This window comes from Brachypodium distachyon, chromosome 3, assembly GCF_000005505.3.
Source record: "Brachypodium distachyon strain Bd21 chromosome 3, Brachypodium_distachyon_v3.0, whole genome shotgun sequence".
Taxonomy (NCBI): domain Eukaryota; kingdom Viridiplantae; phylum Streptophyta; class Magnoliopsida; order Poales; family Poaceae; genus Brachypodium; species Brachypodium distachyon.
In genome coordinates, this window is record NC_016133.3 from 2,194,965 (window position 1) to 2,210,824 (window position 15,860).

At 49.5% G+C, this 15,860-nt stretch overlaps 2 protein-coding genes and 1 long non-coding RNA gene across 3 annotated transcripts; 1 reads left to right on the top strand and 2 right to left on the bottom strand.

Annotated features, from left to right (window-relative positions):
• Nucleotides 1-1,218: 1,218 nt before the first annotated feature.
• LOC100841038 (leucine-rich repeat extensin-like protein 4) lies at nt 1,219-3,875 on the bottom strand. Its single transcript, XM_010235487.3, has one exon. The coding sequence runs from the start codon at nt 3,504-3,506 to the stop codon at nt 1,491-1,493; it is 2,016 nt and encodes a 671-aa protein (XP_010233789.1). The 5' UTR covers nt 3,507-3,875; the 3' UTR covers nt 1,219-1,490.
• Nucleotides 3,876-9,197: 5,322 nt separating this feature from the next.
• Nucleotides 9,198-10,930, top strand: LOC112271785. The gene is made up of 2 exons (XR_002965202.1): nt 9,198-9,371; nt 9,670-10,930. It is a non-coding gene; the product is annotated as an uncharacterized LOC112271785 (long non-coding RNA).
• LOC100827186 (delta(24)-sterol reductase) lies at nt 10,756-14,583 on the bottom strand. Its single transcript, XM_003574303.4, has 3 exons — nt 14,391-14,583; nt 11,881-13,131; nt 10,756-11,490 (listed from the first exon to the last, which is right to left on the bottom strand). Exons 2-3 carry the CDS (start codon nt 13,120-13,122, stop codon nt 11,047-11,049), a joined length of 1,686 nt encoding a protein of 561 aa, XP_003574351.1. The 5' UTR covers nt 13,123-13,131; nt 14,391-14,583; the 3' UTR covers nt 10,756-11,046.
• Nucleotides 14,584-15,860: the final 1,277 nt, after the last annotated feature.

Below are 15,860 nucleotides of genomic sequence, written 5' to 3' on the forward strand. Positions count from 1 at the left end.
GGAGCAACGTGCCCCTGCTCCACTCCCATTGCTGCTGTCATCTCTCACGGTCACGTACACACGCCTTTGCACGGGCACAAGGCACCGGCAGACAGCGCCTGCTACGCCCACCCCACTGACACCTTCTCAAGCTCTCATGTATTCTTGCCTTGCACCTCTACTAACTTTGCAAGTTTACAACGTACGTAGAGAGATACAACTAACAAGGTGATGATAAAATGCAGACACGTTACAAGAGATGGCATTTCACACGATGGAGGGGGCAAAACCCATTCCCTTGGTGCCGGGCCGAGAGAGGACATTCATTTATGGCCTCTTTGATTCAGGGAAGATTGTCAGCCTGAAAGTCTCCCTTGTAACTTGCAGTAAAATTACCGCATCACAGGTCAACGTTTACTGATCACGAAGGAACAGTTGACGCCAATGCCTATTAAGCCTAGCCCGACCCAGTCAATTAGTATTAACACGGCAAAGCAGCGCTTGTCAGATTAGTATACGTACTACTGATCACGAATTTCATTTCTCGGATCTGCTGCAGCTCTCGTCGTCAGCCGTCCTGAATGGCCGCCCCACGACGACGAGATGCTCTCACTGCCTTCACCAACTCTCCTCTCTTCTTCTTCTCCGATGTGGATCCCATCGATCTGCACCGACAGCGACAACAGCGACCGGCCTCTCTTATGAACCCCTTTGCTGCTTAGCTATTGGCGCGGTTGGAGGATATGGTCCCCATGAAATGAAATCAAGTGCATATGCATGGATGTATGTATGTAGTATCTACGTTGTCCTGTTCCTCCCTCGACAAAGTACAACATGGTGGATCTGTACGTGCTGCTGCTAATTGGGCTGGGCGCACGAAACATGGCTTTCCCATGTGCAACTTCAGGGGGGTCCATCGAGAATTCGAGATCGGTCCTGGGCCGCATGCACCTGCGCCTGCCTGCTCCCCACGAACACCACATGATCGCACAATGCCTCCTTCCAGATTACTCCTGCTCTCTAGTCAAGTGAAAAGGGAAACCGAGAAGAATTATTCTGTAGATACATATCCCTTTACCAAGCAGAAGAAGCAATTCGATGGTTAACACTCGTTGAGAGTTGAGAACATGAACATTCTCCGGCTCGCTTCGTTGCTTGCGAATCGACCTTTGGAGACGGACATTTTTGTGCTAGACACGGATCATGTTTGTTTGTTTGTTTGTTCATGTAAGCTCGAAATTGCACGTCCAACTCCAAATCAATTTAATTCAATAAATCCATTCATCGGAGAAAGAATTAATACATAGGAGAGAGGGGCCTCTTTAATCCAATCTCTGCAGATTGACGCTCGCAACAACAAAGAAGAAGAAGAAGAAGAAGAAGAAAATTGAAAGCTGAAAAGAGAATTACTAGGGGCATGCGGAGGGGAGAGGTAGAAAGATTGAGGTGGAGTATATTATACTGGTGTCTGGCGGCGGCGGCTGCTCCGGCGATGGGGTCGAGGGAGAGGACTAGTTGTACGGCTTCACCGGCGGCGGCGGCGACCCGTACGCCACGCCGTAGACCGGCGGGAACGGCAGGTTCCCGCCGGAGGACGGCGGGTGGCGGCCGGTGGCGCCGCCCTTGGACGGCGGCGCGCAGTGCTCGGGCGACGACGGGGTGCTCGGGTGCGTGTGCGACGGAGGCGAGCCGGCGGCGCCGGGGGTCCCCGGCGCGTGGGGTGGCAGCGCGTAGCCCGGGTACCCCGTGGGCGGCGATGGCTGGTGCTGGCCGCCCGAGGAAGGCGGCGGTGAGCTTGAGGAGGAGGACGATGGCGGCGTTGAGGTTGACGGGTTGGGCCCGTAGGAGCCCGGCGGCGTCGAGCCGGAGGAGGAAGATGGCGGCGTTGAGGGGGTAGGGCCGTACGAGCTGCCCGGCGGTGCCGCGGAGTGCGAGCCCGGCTTGTTCGACGAGGTCGGCGAGGGCGGCGCCCCGCCGGCTGCTGGCGTCGGCGGCGAGTGGTACGACGGCGTGCTGGAGCTCGATGGCGGCGTCGGGTACGACGGCGTGGGTGGGGACGAAGGCGTGCTGGAGCTTGACGGCGGCGTCGGGTATGAAGGCGTGGTGGAGCTCTTCGGTGGTGACGGCGGCGTGCTGGAGCCCTTCGGTGGTGACGAAGGGGTGCTTGAGCTCGACGGCGGCGCCGAGCCCTTAGGTGGCGACGAAGGGGTGGTGGTGGGTCCCTGCGGCGGCGCGTGGTACGACGGCGTACTGGCGCTCGACGGCGGCGTCGGGTAGGACGGAGTCGCAGATCCTCCCTTGGGCGGCGCCGGGTACGAGGGCGAAGTCGTCCCACCAGACGGCGGCAACACCGGGCCCGACGAAGGTCCTCCTCCCCCACCAGCACCACTCTGGCATTGCGCCTTGCTGCAGTCAAACACCCCCCTGGCCATCACAGCAGCGCACTGCGCCGCCGGCCTCTGCGCCGGCGCGCCAGGGATACAGTTCCACGCACCATCCGCCATAGCCTGGGCGCACCCAGGCCGGCCCGTGATGAAGTTATCCGCATAAGTAAAATTCTTCAACGAAGCAAGCCCACAGACGCCTATCGGCACGGCACCCTGGAAGAGGTTCCCGGCGAAGTCCAGCTGCTCGACGGCCGCCATGCCACCCACCGCCGCCGGGATCCCGCCCTGGAGCTTGTTCCCGCTGACATCAAACACGGTGACCTTCTTCAGCAACCCGACCTCAACCGGCACGCACCCTTGAAGCGCGTCATCGATCAGCACGATCTGCTCCAGCGTCCCGGCCATCTTCCCGATCGACGGCGGGATGCAGCCGCCGAGATCGTTATGCGCGAGGTTGATGACGGAGGCGGGGGAGTCGCCGAGGTTCCCCGGGATCCCGTGGCGGAGGCGGTTGGAGTTGAGGAAGATGGCGTCGAGCGGGACGGAAAAGAGCTTCCCCGGGATCGCGCCCTCGAAGTCGTTGAACCTGAGGTCGAGGTACTTGAGGGAAGGCAAGGCGAGGACGGGGTCCGGGAAGGCGCCGACGAAGCGGTTGTTGCTGAGGTCGAGCTCGTGGAGGAGCGTGAGCGCGCGGAAGGTGCTCGGGATAATGCCGCAGAAGCGGTTGGAGTTGAGGTGGAGGAGCGCCAGGTCGGGGACGCCGAGCGGGAGGGAGGACGGGATGTAGCCGGCGATGTCGGCGTGGTTGAGGTCGATCCCGGCGACCACGAGCGGGTAGCCCGGGGTGGTCGGGGAGGCCGCGCAGTAGACGCCGTTGTAGGCGCAGACGTTTGGGCCGAGCCAGTTGGCGGTGAAGTTTGACGGGTCGGAGAAGATGGCGGTCTGCTTCCATTGCTGGAGCGCCGCGTAGGCGGCCCGGAGTTGTGGGGACGGGAACGGCCATGAGGACGGCGCGGCGAACCGGGCGGTCGATGGGGAGGATGAGTCGCCCTCCTGCGCCGCTGTTGCGACGAGGAGGAGGAGGAGAAGGAATGGCTGGAGGAGGAGGCGCCGCGGTGGCGCGGCGAGCGGGGTCATCATGTGGCGAGCTTGGGCTGCGATCTGGGGTGAGGATGCTGTAGTACCGGAGGAGCTGGCTGGAGGAAGAAGAAGGAAGAGAGTGATTTGCCCAAGGGAGCTAGCTTGGGATCACGGGGAGAAGAGTGGGGGAGCGTGCCGAGGTGCAGTGGCATTCAGAGCGGTCACATGGGAGCGAGAAGGTCACTCATCACTCACATGGGCGGGCGCATTGCTGTTCAAGTGCTACGGAAGCGCGCGCGGGGCGAGACGACGCGGGGTTTTGGCGAGGAGACGGAAAGTGAGAGGGGGCCGTTTTAACGTGTGGATTTGATATTTTTGATCTCCCCTTTTTGGTTCCTCTGGGGTCGCATCTGTGGCAACGATGTGATGGGGATTCATTTAGGAATGGAAGGGCTTCCGTGCTCTGCCTTGGGTAGTCATCACGAAATGTGTCATCGAGCTTGGAACTCCAAAGTTGGGCCAGGACGGAGCCTTCCATTTGCATTGTAAGAAAATTGGTTCGCGACTGTCCTGGAAGCCGGGAAGGACGGCTTCTCGGAGTTTCAAGAAACCGAAAAGAACTCGCCCATAAATTCCTGGAAAATTTCAGTCCGGTAAGCAAGAGTAGCATCGAAACAGGCGAGACTCGACGATGCATGCATGAGCCATCGGCAAAGATCAACCAAAGGGTCCTACCGGTGTATAATGGAGGCTAGCGTAATTATCCCTTTTCTTTTTCGTCGAGAGAATCGGCTGCGAACAACGTACTCCGTACATTTCTTTATCTTTGGCCGACAGCTACAGTGACTCCACGGCCAAGGGGAACATGCATTGGTGGTTACTCCAGCACGAAAACAAGCGATTCATGGCGCACACGGCATAGTTCTTCGACATCGGTCCTGGCTTATAGCTCAAGACCAAAACATGATTGATGGCCACCTAAGCAAACACATGCATCGAACGAACGAGCTTTCTCCCTTCCTACCGTTCAAGAGAAAGACCCTGGTACTAGTACATTTGCTCTCCATCTGATTTCCAGCAGCTCACTGCTCCTTTCCAGTGGGATGAAATTATGTCGGTTATCTCCTGCTCGCCTAACAACAGGAGCCCTGTGCCAGATGGCTTCACAAATGAATTCTACAAAGCTTTCTCTGCCATACTCAAAGATGATCTGATGAATTTATTTGACGGGTTTTTTAACTTGTCAGTTGATCTAGCAGGGATTAACATGGCATTCATTACTCTGCTACCTAAGATTGAAGCTCCTGTGGAGATCAAACACTTCTGGCCGATCTCATTAGTACACAGTATACTGAAACTTATCACCAAAGTGCTGGCCAACCGCCTACAATTACACATACCATCGTTGGTCCATGCAGTCGGGTTTTATCAGAGGCCGAGCCATTATCGAAACTTTCGCTCTTGCGTCTGAATTGGTACAATGTGCACAAAAAAGACGGTTGCCTTTGATGATCTTGAAACTGGACTTTCAGAAAGCTTTTGATAGCGTGAGCTGGGATAGCATTCTAGCTGTGCTCTCTCACCGAGGCTTCGGCGACAAATGGGTTGCCTGGATTGATCTTATCTTACGTTCCGGACAAGCAAGGGTACTGATGAACGGGCAACCTGGGGAGATCTTCTGTTTCGAACGAGGCGTTCGCCAAGGTGATCCACTGTCTCCATACCTTTTCATTTTGCTGGCCGACGTTCTCCAACGTATGTGCTGCCAGGCTTTTGAGCAGGGGCTGTTTCTACACCCACTTAATGCAACGGGCTTCTTTCCTGTATTACAATATGCGGACGACACACTAATTCTGCTCAAAGGTGAACTCTCTCAAGTTGCAGCTATTAAGAATATATTACAGGCATTCTCGGACTTCTCTGGCTTGCAAATCAACTACCACAAGAGCACTTTCGTCCCAATAAACATGGACACTCAATTTATTTCTCAATCTGCCGCTTTACTTGGCTGCCCCATTAGTGAAATGCCATGCTCCTACCTTGGACTGCCGTTATCCATGAAAAAGCTATCGGCACTCTCTCTAATGCCGGTGATACATAAGGTGGATCGTTGGCTCGCAGGTTGGATGTCTACTTATCTTTCTTGGGGTGGCCGCCTTACTATGATCAATGCAGTTCTCTCTTCCATTCCGAGCTACTACATGGCAATTTTAAAATGGCTGAAAGAGAGCATTGACAAGGTCGACAAGCTCAAAAGGAACTTCTTATGGAAGAAATCGAACTCAACTGCTAATGCTGATTGCCTTGTTGCCTGGGATAAAGTCATTCTAGCAAGAGTCAATGGTGGTCTGGGCGTCCGTGACTTAACAGCTCATAATTATGCTTTGTTATGCAAATTTCTGAGTAAGGTTCTGCAGTCCTCTGATGTTCCTTGTTACACCTGGTTAGCACGGCAATACACATCAAGAAATATCTCTCATGTCTCTCGGGCAAGGGACACACCAACTTGGAAACCGCTAGTTCATTACATTCAACTTGTTCAGAATTCCACTGTGTGCATGCTCGGGAATGGCTCCCACATCTCCTTTTGGTTCGATCACTGGTTGTCGGATGGAAGATTATATTCAGTTTTCCTGACACTCTTCTCCTATGCGACAGACCGCTTCTCCACGGTTGCCTCACAATTCTCTGGGAGTTGGTCCCTAAAACTCCATCCCAACTTATCGGACACTGCAATCAGAGAGCTCCAGAACCTGCATATGAAGCTACTGAACTTTCAATCGGTTGCCTCCGCGCAAGATGTTCGTACTGCTTCTTTGAGCGGCAAGCCTGCAACAACCGCCTTTTTCTATCGGCTGCTCACATTCAGAGGTGTTATTTGGGGTCCAAGTAAGTTCACCTGGCATTCGGTTATCCCCTTAAAGCACAAAGTTTTTCTCTGGTTAGCCTTCCATGGCCGTCTAAACACAAGAAGCAACATGATCAAGAAACAATGGAAGAATATTGATCACGGGGACTGCGATATCTGCCCGGCTACTGAGAGTATTGACCATGTTCTACTTTGATGCCGCGATGCACATTACCTCTGGTCTGACCTTGGACTGATCAGCCAAGCATCTCGCGCTAGTAGTTCTTACTCCTTCCTAGAAGAACAGAATGAGCAGGACCAAAACTGGTTTATCTTCTTTGCTGCATGTGCTTGACAGCTCTGGTTTGCCCGTAACACGCGAGTCTTTTCGGAATGAACATATCCAGTGCGCAACATCAAGCAAAACATAGTTGACACTCTCCGACTTTGAAGCTTTAGAACTAACAAGATGCCGCTCAGGCTCTGCCTAGCTAGTGGGGGGAAAGTATTTTCTGAGAATTACTTGTTTGTTTGACCTATTTTTTTCCTATTCTTCTTTTTCTTTCTGACCCGTTTTTTTGGGGTCCTTTTGTAACTCAAACTCGTATCAAAAAAGAAAAAACCCTGGTACTAGTAGTATCGTTTGTGCTCCAGTAGTATGTCCAAACCAAATCAAAAACAGGAACGAATCAATACACGTGCATCCAAGTCATCCATCCAAACATAATTAAAACTGAATCATTAGTTAGCAAGCCAGCTGACCAAGCATGGCAGCAAGCAAGCAAGCAAGAAGCCACCGACCCATCCATTGTTGGACTTTTCTGGTTTCTCTACCTACCCATTCCAGTACCAGTACCAATCCCGGTGCCAGTGTGCAGTGCTACTGCTAGTAGCATGGGTTGGTTAATACTGTACTGTATTTGTACAAGTACTGTGCTAGGGCAAGAGGGGGTAGTTAAATTAAGAGGCGACGCATGATTAGCGCCAGATCAGATCCAGACTGCTAGTAACGTGCTACCTCGTGTGTGAGTGTAAATCATCAGCAGGGCCTCGTGATGTGCTCCGTACTGATCCGCTCGCTCGTGGTAGATTCTCCTGCAGTACAGTAGCTTCAAACTTTTTTGAAAAAATATATATATACTTTCAAACTTCTTCTCTCCTCTTTCTTTACGAAAGCGAGGAGCTTAAAAGTTTTCAGTTGAGACAGAGAGATGTCAGAAATCCGATTGCTTGGAGGGGTCTTAAAACTCCAGATTAGCACCACGGTCGATGGTTGGTCACTTGGTCCTAATTAAGCCGTGCCATTTCATCAACCTTAACTTCCTCACTAATTCTAACAGGCTAGGCTCGTCTCGGATCATTCTGTGGTAATCAATCCGGCAGCAACCTTAATTCTCCTTGATCTGTACTCCTAGTACTACTACTACCTCTCGTTATTTCTAGTGTCATTCCTTCGACTTCTGTTTACCGACTTCACTGTTTGGAACAGAGGGGTTAACTGTTTCGGGCCGGGCCGGGGGAGGTGGCATTTATTTATGGATATCCGATCCAATCCAATCATCGACCCATGCAGCTGTACTTACTTACAGTGGCCTCTGCATTTTTTGGGCCATTCAATTTTAGCTTGGGCAGATAATATCATCTCCAATGCCATCACCCAAAGCTATCCCAAGTGTCCTATTTAGGGGACATGAACATTTTGTTTTCAAAATCATCTCTCAATGGCATCACCTAAACGGACAAAATGACATGTTTGTCCGGACACATTTCCCAAACTTGCTCCAAATTTGGGAGAGATTTGGGACGTCCGGACATTGTCCGGTGTTCTTTTTTGTCTGCCCCGGTCCCGCAACAAGAGTTGGGAAAGGAGAAGAAAAAGTGAAAAGACGAGGAGAAAGGATAAAGAGAAGGAAAAGATAATTTGGGAGAGGAATTTGGAGGATGTGGTTGAGTGATGAGGGTGGACATGGAAAGGACACATGTCCACTTGCTTCCCCAAATGACAAAAAAAAGTCATTTTGGAACAAAATTTGGGAGATCCCATTAGAGTTGCTCTAAGCTCGTGAGAGAACCAAAGGTACGCGTCGGCGTCAAGTGGAGAGATAAGCACCTACACCTGCATCCACGTGGTTGAAATGAATCTAGAAGCATAGTACTCCTCCTCTGATTCAAAGAACTTTTAGAGGGTAAAATTTGAAAAAAAAAATCTAGGTACACCGTTTTATTTGTAGGATTGAATCCTATAAAATCTTATACGGAGTAGGAAACTTTTCGTTCATTCCAACCTCTTGAAAAGAATCATTTGTTTGATGATGCGTTTTGTTCTTGCCCTTTTTTTAAATCAAAGAGGTTCTTATTAACTTTTTCCTTTGAAAGAGGCGAGGGCTTATTACTCCCTCCGGCTGAAATTACTTGTCGAAATATTACATATATGTAGACGCTTTTTACACATAGATACATCCGTATTTGGACAAATTTGAGACAAGTAATACCGGTGGGAGGGAGTATTAGATTTATTGATCATGACTTTCTGACTTTACACACATATACTACCTATGCTCCTCAGCTGGCAGAAAAGAGAAAAAGGAAAGACAAGGAAATTGGACTTTACGCTAGTTTCCTTTTACTTTTGCGAAACTTTGTCTACACATGTGTACTTGAGTAGTGCAGGATAGCCATAGGCGTATTAATTCCAGCTATCTAACTGCTATAGCGTACGTATTGATCCGACGTATATGTGGCAGACAAGTAATTGGGTGAATTAATTGGAAAGACAGGGCAGGGCAGGCAGCGACAACATGCCCCCACATGCGAATGTTCCTATCGATTGGCATTTATATGTGCATATGCATTTCAGGAAACCTGGCTTTAACAACTTACATGCATGCTGTTGCTGTGGATCGTGTCGACTGCTTACCTGTTCCACCGGCCGCCTAGCTTAGCATGGATACGGCTCGTTGCCGGACGGACCCCAAGCTAGTTTGCAGGTGAAGTAGGGAATATATGCATGCTTGCATTGTCTTGTCGATCTTGAGAGATGATATGCATGGGAGAGCGCCGGCTGGTGGGATATGGAGGTAATTAACAGTGGTTCAGATTCAGTGTGATTATGTTACTACTGTTAGTATTAATCTTGAGTTTGAGTCTAATTAGGTTTCTTAATTAAGTAGGTATCCGTGTGTCGGCATGTGAGTCAAACACGTGTGCTTGTAGTAGTTGAGTTTGAACCCAACAACTACTGCTCCGTTCCTAAATCTAACGACAATTAGGATTTAGGAACGGAGAGAGTACTATTGTTTACTTCAGTTTAGTTTAAGTTAGAACTCATCAATACTAATCTCACCATAAATATTTTTTTTACGAGATTTCAAACAGGGCCATCTTCTCCTGAATCTTCCTTGAGCCAGAGCCAGCCAGCCAGCGATCTATTCAGCATGCCGTGTCAGTAGACTGTCACTGCACTCCAGCTCCGGGCTCTGTGAGATCGAGGTAGAGAGAGAGCTGAGCTGCAATGCAAGCAAAGCAAAAGCAAAAGATGTGCGGTGACTGCTAGCTGGAGTAAGATCGACTGACCGAAGCAGCTAGCTAGCAATGATCGGGCGAGACGACAGACGTACGTGCCGGGCAACGACAAGAACTACTGACCGGGTCTAGCATCTTACAATATGTGGATTGCCATTTGGTCCCGCAAGGAAGCATGTTCGTTGGTCATTCAAGGCAACACTCATTCTTTATGCAATGGAAATCCGTGCGCAGGTTTGGACTCCAGGAAATCCTTGGGCTGCAGAAATGGCAGGGATGCTTGTGTTGTTGAAGCATCAGTTCCAGTTAATGATATCTCTGTTCCGGCCTGCTCATAGTGAAGAACAGCAAAGAAGCTACTGACTGCTAGTTAAATCCAACTCGTCTGGACAGCTTGATTGGAAATGCCCACAAGGACATATGGTGCTGCATGCTTTCAGCAAGATAAGAGAAGCAGGGAGTGATGCTTTTAGTTTTAGGGTCCGACAGATATCCAGCTTCGCATTGCCAGGCCTCTTGCTGATTTTGAACACACTGCTTCTCCACTGCAGCTCTTGCCCTAGTGGCTGCAACTCTTCTTCGCAGGAAATTGTTAAGAGACATGGCTCGTGCTTTGATCAGACTAGTAGCATTTGGCAGGGGGGTCAAGAACCTGTCTGCTATGGCTTGGAAGTGAAGGCACAGGATCTTGGTAGATCACAAGGCTTTTGGAATAGACATCTTCAGTTTCGTGCCATATCTGTCAGCGGTTCAATCGTTTGCGAGAACCATTAATAAGGAAGGAGACGATATGGGAGCGAGATAAAACATCTCCATGTGTCAACTCTCTCCCAATTCTGGCGCAACAATCTAATCAAAGAGTACTAATACTACTAGAGGTACAGCCCTCCACAGCATTCAGACTTTTCAGAGGAATGTATAAACCCTAACACCAGAGGATTCACCAAAGATCAATCCTGATTATTCCAGTCAAATGTCGCATACACAAAATCCTCCTGATTAAAGTTCTAAGCAATTTGATGAATGAATAAAGGATCAATCCTGATTATTCCAGTCAAATGTCGCATACCAAGTAACTAAGCATCGACAACGATAGCGAGCATACAGATTAAAACTAACACGATCAAGTTCTGAGCAAAGGGGGCGTAGGTAGGTAGTTCAGGGTTCAGAAAAAACATCTCTGCCAGACTGAGCTTGACAAACCGAACGCCAGAGAATTCGAAAAAGGTTCTAGGCCTCGTCGGCATAGGCCGGCTCGAGGATGGCGGCCTCGGCCTCCTGCACCTCCTTCTCGGTCTTCCTCCCCTTCTTGGACTTGTAGTAGACGCTCATGAAGGTCCCAACGGCGCCGTACTTCTGGCGGCAGAGCTCGTAGTGCGAGGCATCAAACATCCTCCAGAAGTCCTTCTCGTTCAGCTCCGACACCGCGTACTGTGGCTGGTAGCTGTGGTTCTCGATCAGCCACTGCTCCAGCCTCCGCACCGCCTCCACGCCATTGAACTCCTCGCCCCTGAAGATGAAGGCCGGGGTATAGTACACGCCCACGTCGGTGAACATCTGCGCGTAGCTGGTGTCGCCCTGCCTCTGGTGGAGCTCGAACCCTGGTTCTGGATACACCATGGTCTTCACGGGGAGCTTGTACAGACGGTGAGGGCACAGCCACAGTGGATACACCTGACAAACAAGGGCAAACGTTCAGGGAACATTCAGAGTAAGCAGCAACAACAAGGGAAAACGTTTTTCAGGGAATATTCAGAGTAAGCAGCAACAGGTTGTCCTACACAAAATAGCTGACGAATCAGCAGAAATGTTGACATCTAAAACCTAATGCACCAACATCTCAAATTGGCTGAGACACTTGGAAAAAAATTCTCACATTTTTTCAATGCATGTACAGCATAACAACCGACAAAATGTCACCAAAAAGTAACTAAAACAAGTCTTCATGTTTGTTTCACAGTTAAACCGTAGCTAAGAGCATTGCACAACTCCTACAGCCTAGCAGACTCAATGCCTATATATACTTGAATGTTAAGTGGCCTGAAAGATAAAAGATATATATACCTCCATTTCCCGGTGAACAAACTCAAGAGCGTCTCCAACTTTGTACAGGGGCACCAGCATATCCTGGATGACATGGTTGTCATGGTAATAGTTCCTGATGGCCTCACCCTGGGTGGCCTTGAGCAGGGACACCTTCGGAGGCATCAGCCAGCCAAAGAGGTACCTGAACCAGAACTGATCACCGAAGGGCAAGATGAGCTTCCCCTCCCAGTACAGGCACCGAGTGTGGCGGTGGTAGTACTGCCTTGTCGGGATGTACTCGACGAACTCGCCCTTCTTCAGCGCCATCTGCGCATGCTGGTAGAACCATGGCTTGAACCACCACCCAACACTGTTGATCTTGTTACCCTTCTTCTTAGCCTCCTCTTTGGAGGCATACACGCCGGTCATCATGACGCTCTCTGTTGCAGTGTACACCATTCCTTCGACGAAGTCTGGGACCTTTGAAGGGTCACCATCTCTCGGTGCGAAAGAATCGGCATAAGCCTGCCCGATCTCCTTGAGATCCCCCTTCACTGGTGTATATGTGAGCCTCATGTATTCCTTGATGGGGATGAGCTTGATTTCAGCTGAAACAAGAAACCCAATTGTTCCCTGGGACCAAGGGACACCATAGAAAAGGTCAGAGTACTCATTGTCCTTGGTGGCTCTAACAACCCGACCATCTGCGAGAACGATCTCCAGTGCAACGACAGTGTCGGAGAAGAGGCCATAGAGGTGAGAGCTTCCTTCAATCCCGTAACCATTGATGAGGCCACCAACAGTCAGGTCATCAAGCTCTGCAACCACCGCGAGGGAGACATTCATCGGGCAGGTAGCTCTGGATATCTGTCCCATGTTGACGAGCGGCTCAACCTTGGCAACCATCCTCTCCGTGTCGATCTCAAGGATGTTCCTGAAGGCAGAGAGGTCGACCTCGAAATGCCTAGCGCGCTTGTAGTCCACATTGCGCATGCCGACAGCGATCCAGGGCTTCCTAGCTGTGCAAACAAGGCCATCCTTCTTCGGGTTGCGCTGCTTGAGCCGCTTCACGACTTTCTGCACGTTCTCATCATGTTCCTTCTGGCGCTTTTTCTCCGATTTCATGGCAGACCACATGTCGCCCAGATAGATGTTGAAGTAGATCAGAGATGAAATAGGAAGGACCACGAAGATGACGAGGATCCATCGGAACTGCACCAAGTAGTCCACCAAAACCTTCTTCCTCTTTCCTCGAACCAGCGGCTCCTGCAGATCCGCCATGGCTGGAGGCTGAATTGTAATAAAAAGAAAGAGCACACACAAGGGGAGTTAGCTAAGCTGCTATATATGATCTTATAACAGCAACAGCAAAGCATGCCAGGGAAAAGCTGTACACATGGAAGGCCCTAAAAAGTTAACAAAATCAGTAGCCTTCTCATGGTTGCCAAGACATATGTTGACCAAGAGTTGTATCAGGAAGACTACATCAAACTCAATTATATTTTACTTGTCATACAATGTTAAGAAAAGAAAAGGTAAAGATCATGGTGACAATGACATTGATGAGCATATTCTTTATACACACTCAGATCGGTAGATGATAAGTTAACAGAGGCTACCGTTGACAGGGTCATGCAGATGCCAAACCACTAGACATCACATCAGTGATTCCACACGAAGTGCAAACAGAAGTAAATCCTAACACAGATACTGCACATGTAAGAATGCTACATTGACATTGCAATAATCATTTCATAACAGAAACAAAGTGAGCACCAGGGGCATCTAGCCGGATGGTGCTGATGTGATGCAACATGCACGGAGTAGAGTAGAATCTAGACAAATCGATCCTAGAACAGCACCCACACAAGGAGTCAAGGAGTAACCGCTGACTGAAGATTTCTTCCCAGTTCCTAGAGTTGCATTCATGCAATCTTTCACACTGAAGAAAACTTTCAGAGTGGACAGGGCAAAGGTAGGCACCAACCAAAGTAAACAGAAAATCCTCGGTTGGGCAACAAGAAACTGATGCTGTGCCGGTGAGCACCAAGCGGATCTTAAGAAAGCTATGGCAGGCAAGGGGCGGAGCAGTGTGCATGCGTTGACCCCATCAACATCAACAAGAACAGAACAACAGATCTGCGTGCCGCCCCAGCCAGCGCATGCATCTAATTTTAGTCCAGACGCGGAAAACATGCAGCCTAGCCTAGCGGCACACGCCGTCTCAAACTCTCATTCATGGTTTCAACACGCAAAATCCATGCCATGCGCTGGTCTCCTGAGAGTCCACGGGCGGGGGAACCAGTGCAGGGCGGCCGCTCCTTGCCTCAGTTACCAATTGGGGAAGATTAATTAAGGAGATGAAACGGGGAGCTAAAGGGCGGAATCCGTTCGTGAGCAGAGAGGATCGACGGGGGGGGACCAACCGGCGGTGGCGGCGCTCGCGCGAGGAGGGAGACGAGCGAGGGGGCTGCGGCGCTCGGAAGCGAGATGGGGGAGGGAGGGAGGGGTGCGGCTCAATGCGAGAATAAGGCGAGGGTTTAGCTTACCGAGAAGCAAGTTCCGGTGGATCTCTGGTCCACGGGGAGAGGAGAAGGAGAAGGAACGCCTGGGAGACGAGAATTGCTTGCTTCAGTCGGAAGGTGGCATGGGGGGGAGGCGGCGGGGCCGGCGAGCCGGGAGGCGAATCTGAGGCGGCGCGGAAGGACAAGGTTTAAGAAGGCCTCCGAAGTGTCCGGTGAGGGGATTACTAGTATTTAGCAGAGCGCTTTCCAGACGCTGCGGAAATACGATCATTTTCTCTTGTTTTACTTTGCGTATGGAGTATATATGGGGCCACCTGCAAGTGAGATTCAACAACCTCTGCTGGTCGGAAAAAGTTTTACTCTTTCATTTTTCTTTCTTCGTGTGTCATTTGTTTTAAAGAAATAGAGATGCTAGATTTCTAAGGATTGACCTAATTCCAAATAATTTTTAACGTTGGGTGAGACCTCATAATCATGTAAATACAATAAACCCTTAAATACGTCTAGTTTCATGTTGGTATGTTGGATGTGCTAATCGGGATCTCGATCATAACGGATCCGACGGTCCACGTACCGCAAAGACTGCAATAATCGATCGGGTCCCTCCGTCGATCGATCTCTGACGCAGATCCATCGATGATCACGTGCATCCAGTTGCACGATGGACGACAACACTAGCGACAGTGCCACTAGCTAGCTACTCTGCATTTTCTTTTGCTGTCTGACGGTTAACTGAATTAATTTAGGAGATGGGTTGATCGACCAAGACAGACAGACAGACAAACAAACAAACACATGGATCTTACTTGCTTAATCACGTCTCGCTGCAGTGCAGGGATGCATTGGAAGGAATCTTGGCTTAATTATATCGTTGCGCATACGAATGAGCGTTCGAGAATCTTAGCTTAATTACACGAGATAGTGATTAAATTAAAAAAAAATGCTGGCCTGCAGATCGATGCAGCTAGCTAGGTAGCGAGAGGCAGACATCATCGTCCATCGATGGACGGATCGTGTTTACAAACATGCAGCAGTAGTCTTTTCTTTTCCAAGACCAAAATATTGCAGGAGCCTGACACCGAAACAAAGACTGGACAGAAAGAAACGAAAAAAAATATAGTACAGTATAAAATAACGAGTTGACCCGCGCAATCACTTATATAATTATATGTTTTTTTCCTCGAACACAGTGAGATGATTTTTTGTGTGCCTTTTATAATTTAGATGTATTGTATTTGGAATTCTTCAATAATTTTTAAAATATTTTATTTGTTAATGTTTTACCTATCAAAATTTATAGTTATGAATGCTTAGATGAGTTTAAATTCATAGCACGATACATTGTAGATTACGTAGTCTTACACGTTCTGCAAGAGAGTTTTATTTTATTAACAACCTGTGCAATAAAAAGAAGTGTTCAGATTCTACAGATAATATATGCATGCTTTTCTCACATTTAAATTTGAGTGGGTATTTTTTTTATTTAGATGAACT

What these genes read in the sequence shown, in the direction of transcription:
- LOC100841038 (XM_010235487.3), bottom strand. Translation starts at nt 3,506, where the DNA reads ATGATGACCCCGCTCGCCGCGCCACCGCGGCGCCTCCTCCTCCAGCCA.
- LOC100827186 (XM_003574303.4), bottom strand. Translation starts at nt 13,122, where the DNA reads ATGGCGGATCTGCAGGAGCCGCTGGTTCGAGGAAAGAGGAAGAAGGTT. An exon ending in TTGTTCACCGGGAAATGGAG is followed by an intron (nt 11,491 to 11,880) that starts GTATATATATCT and finishes CTTGTTTGTCAG; the next exon opens with GTGTATCCACTGTGGCTGTG.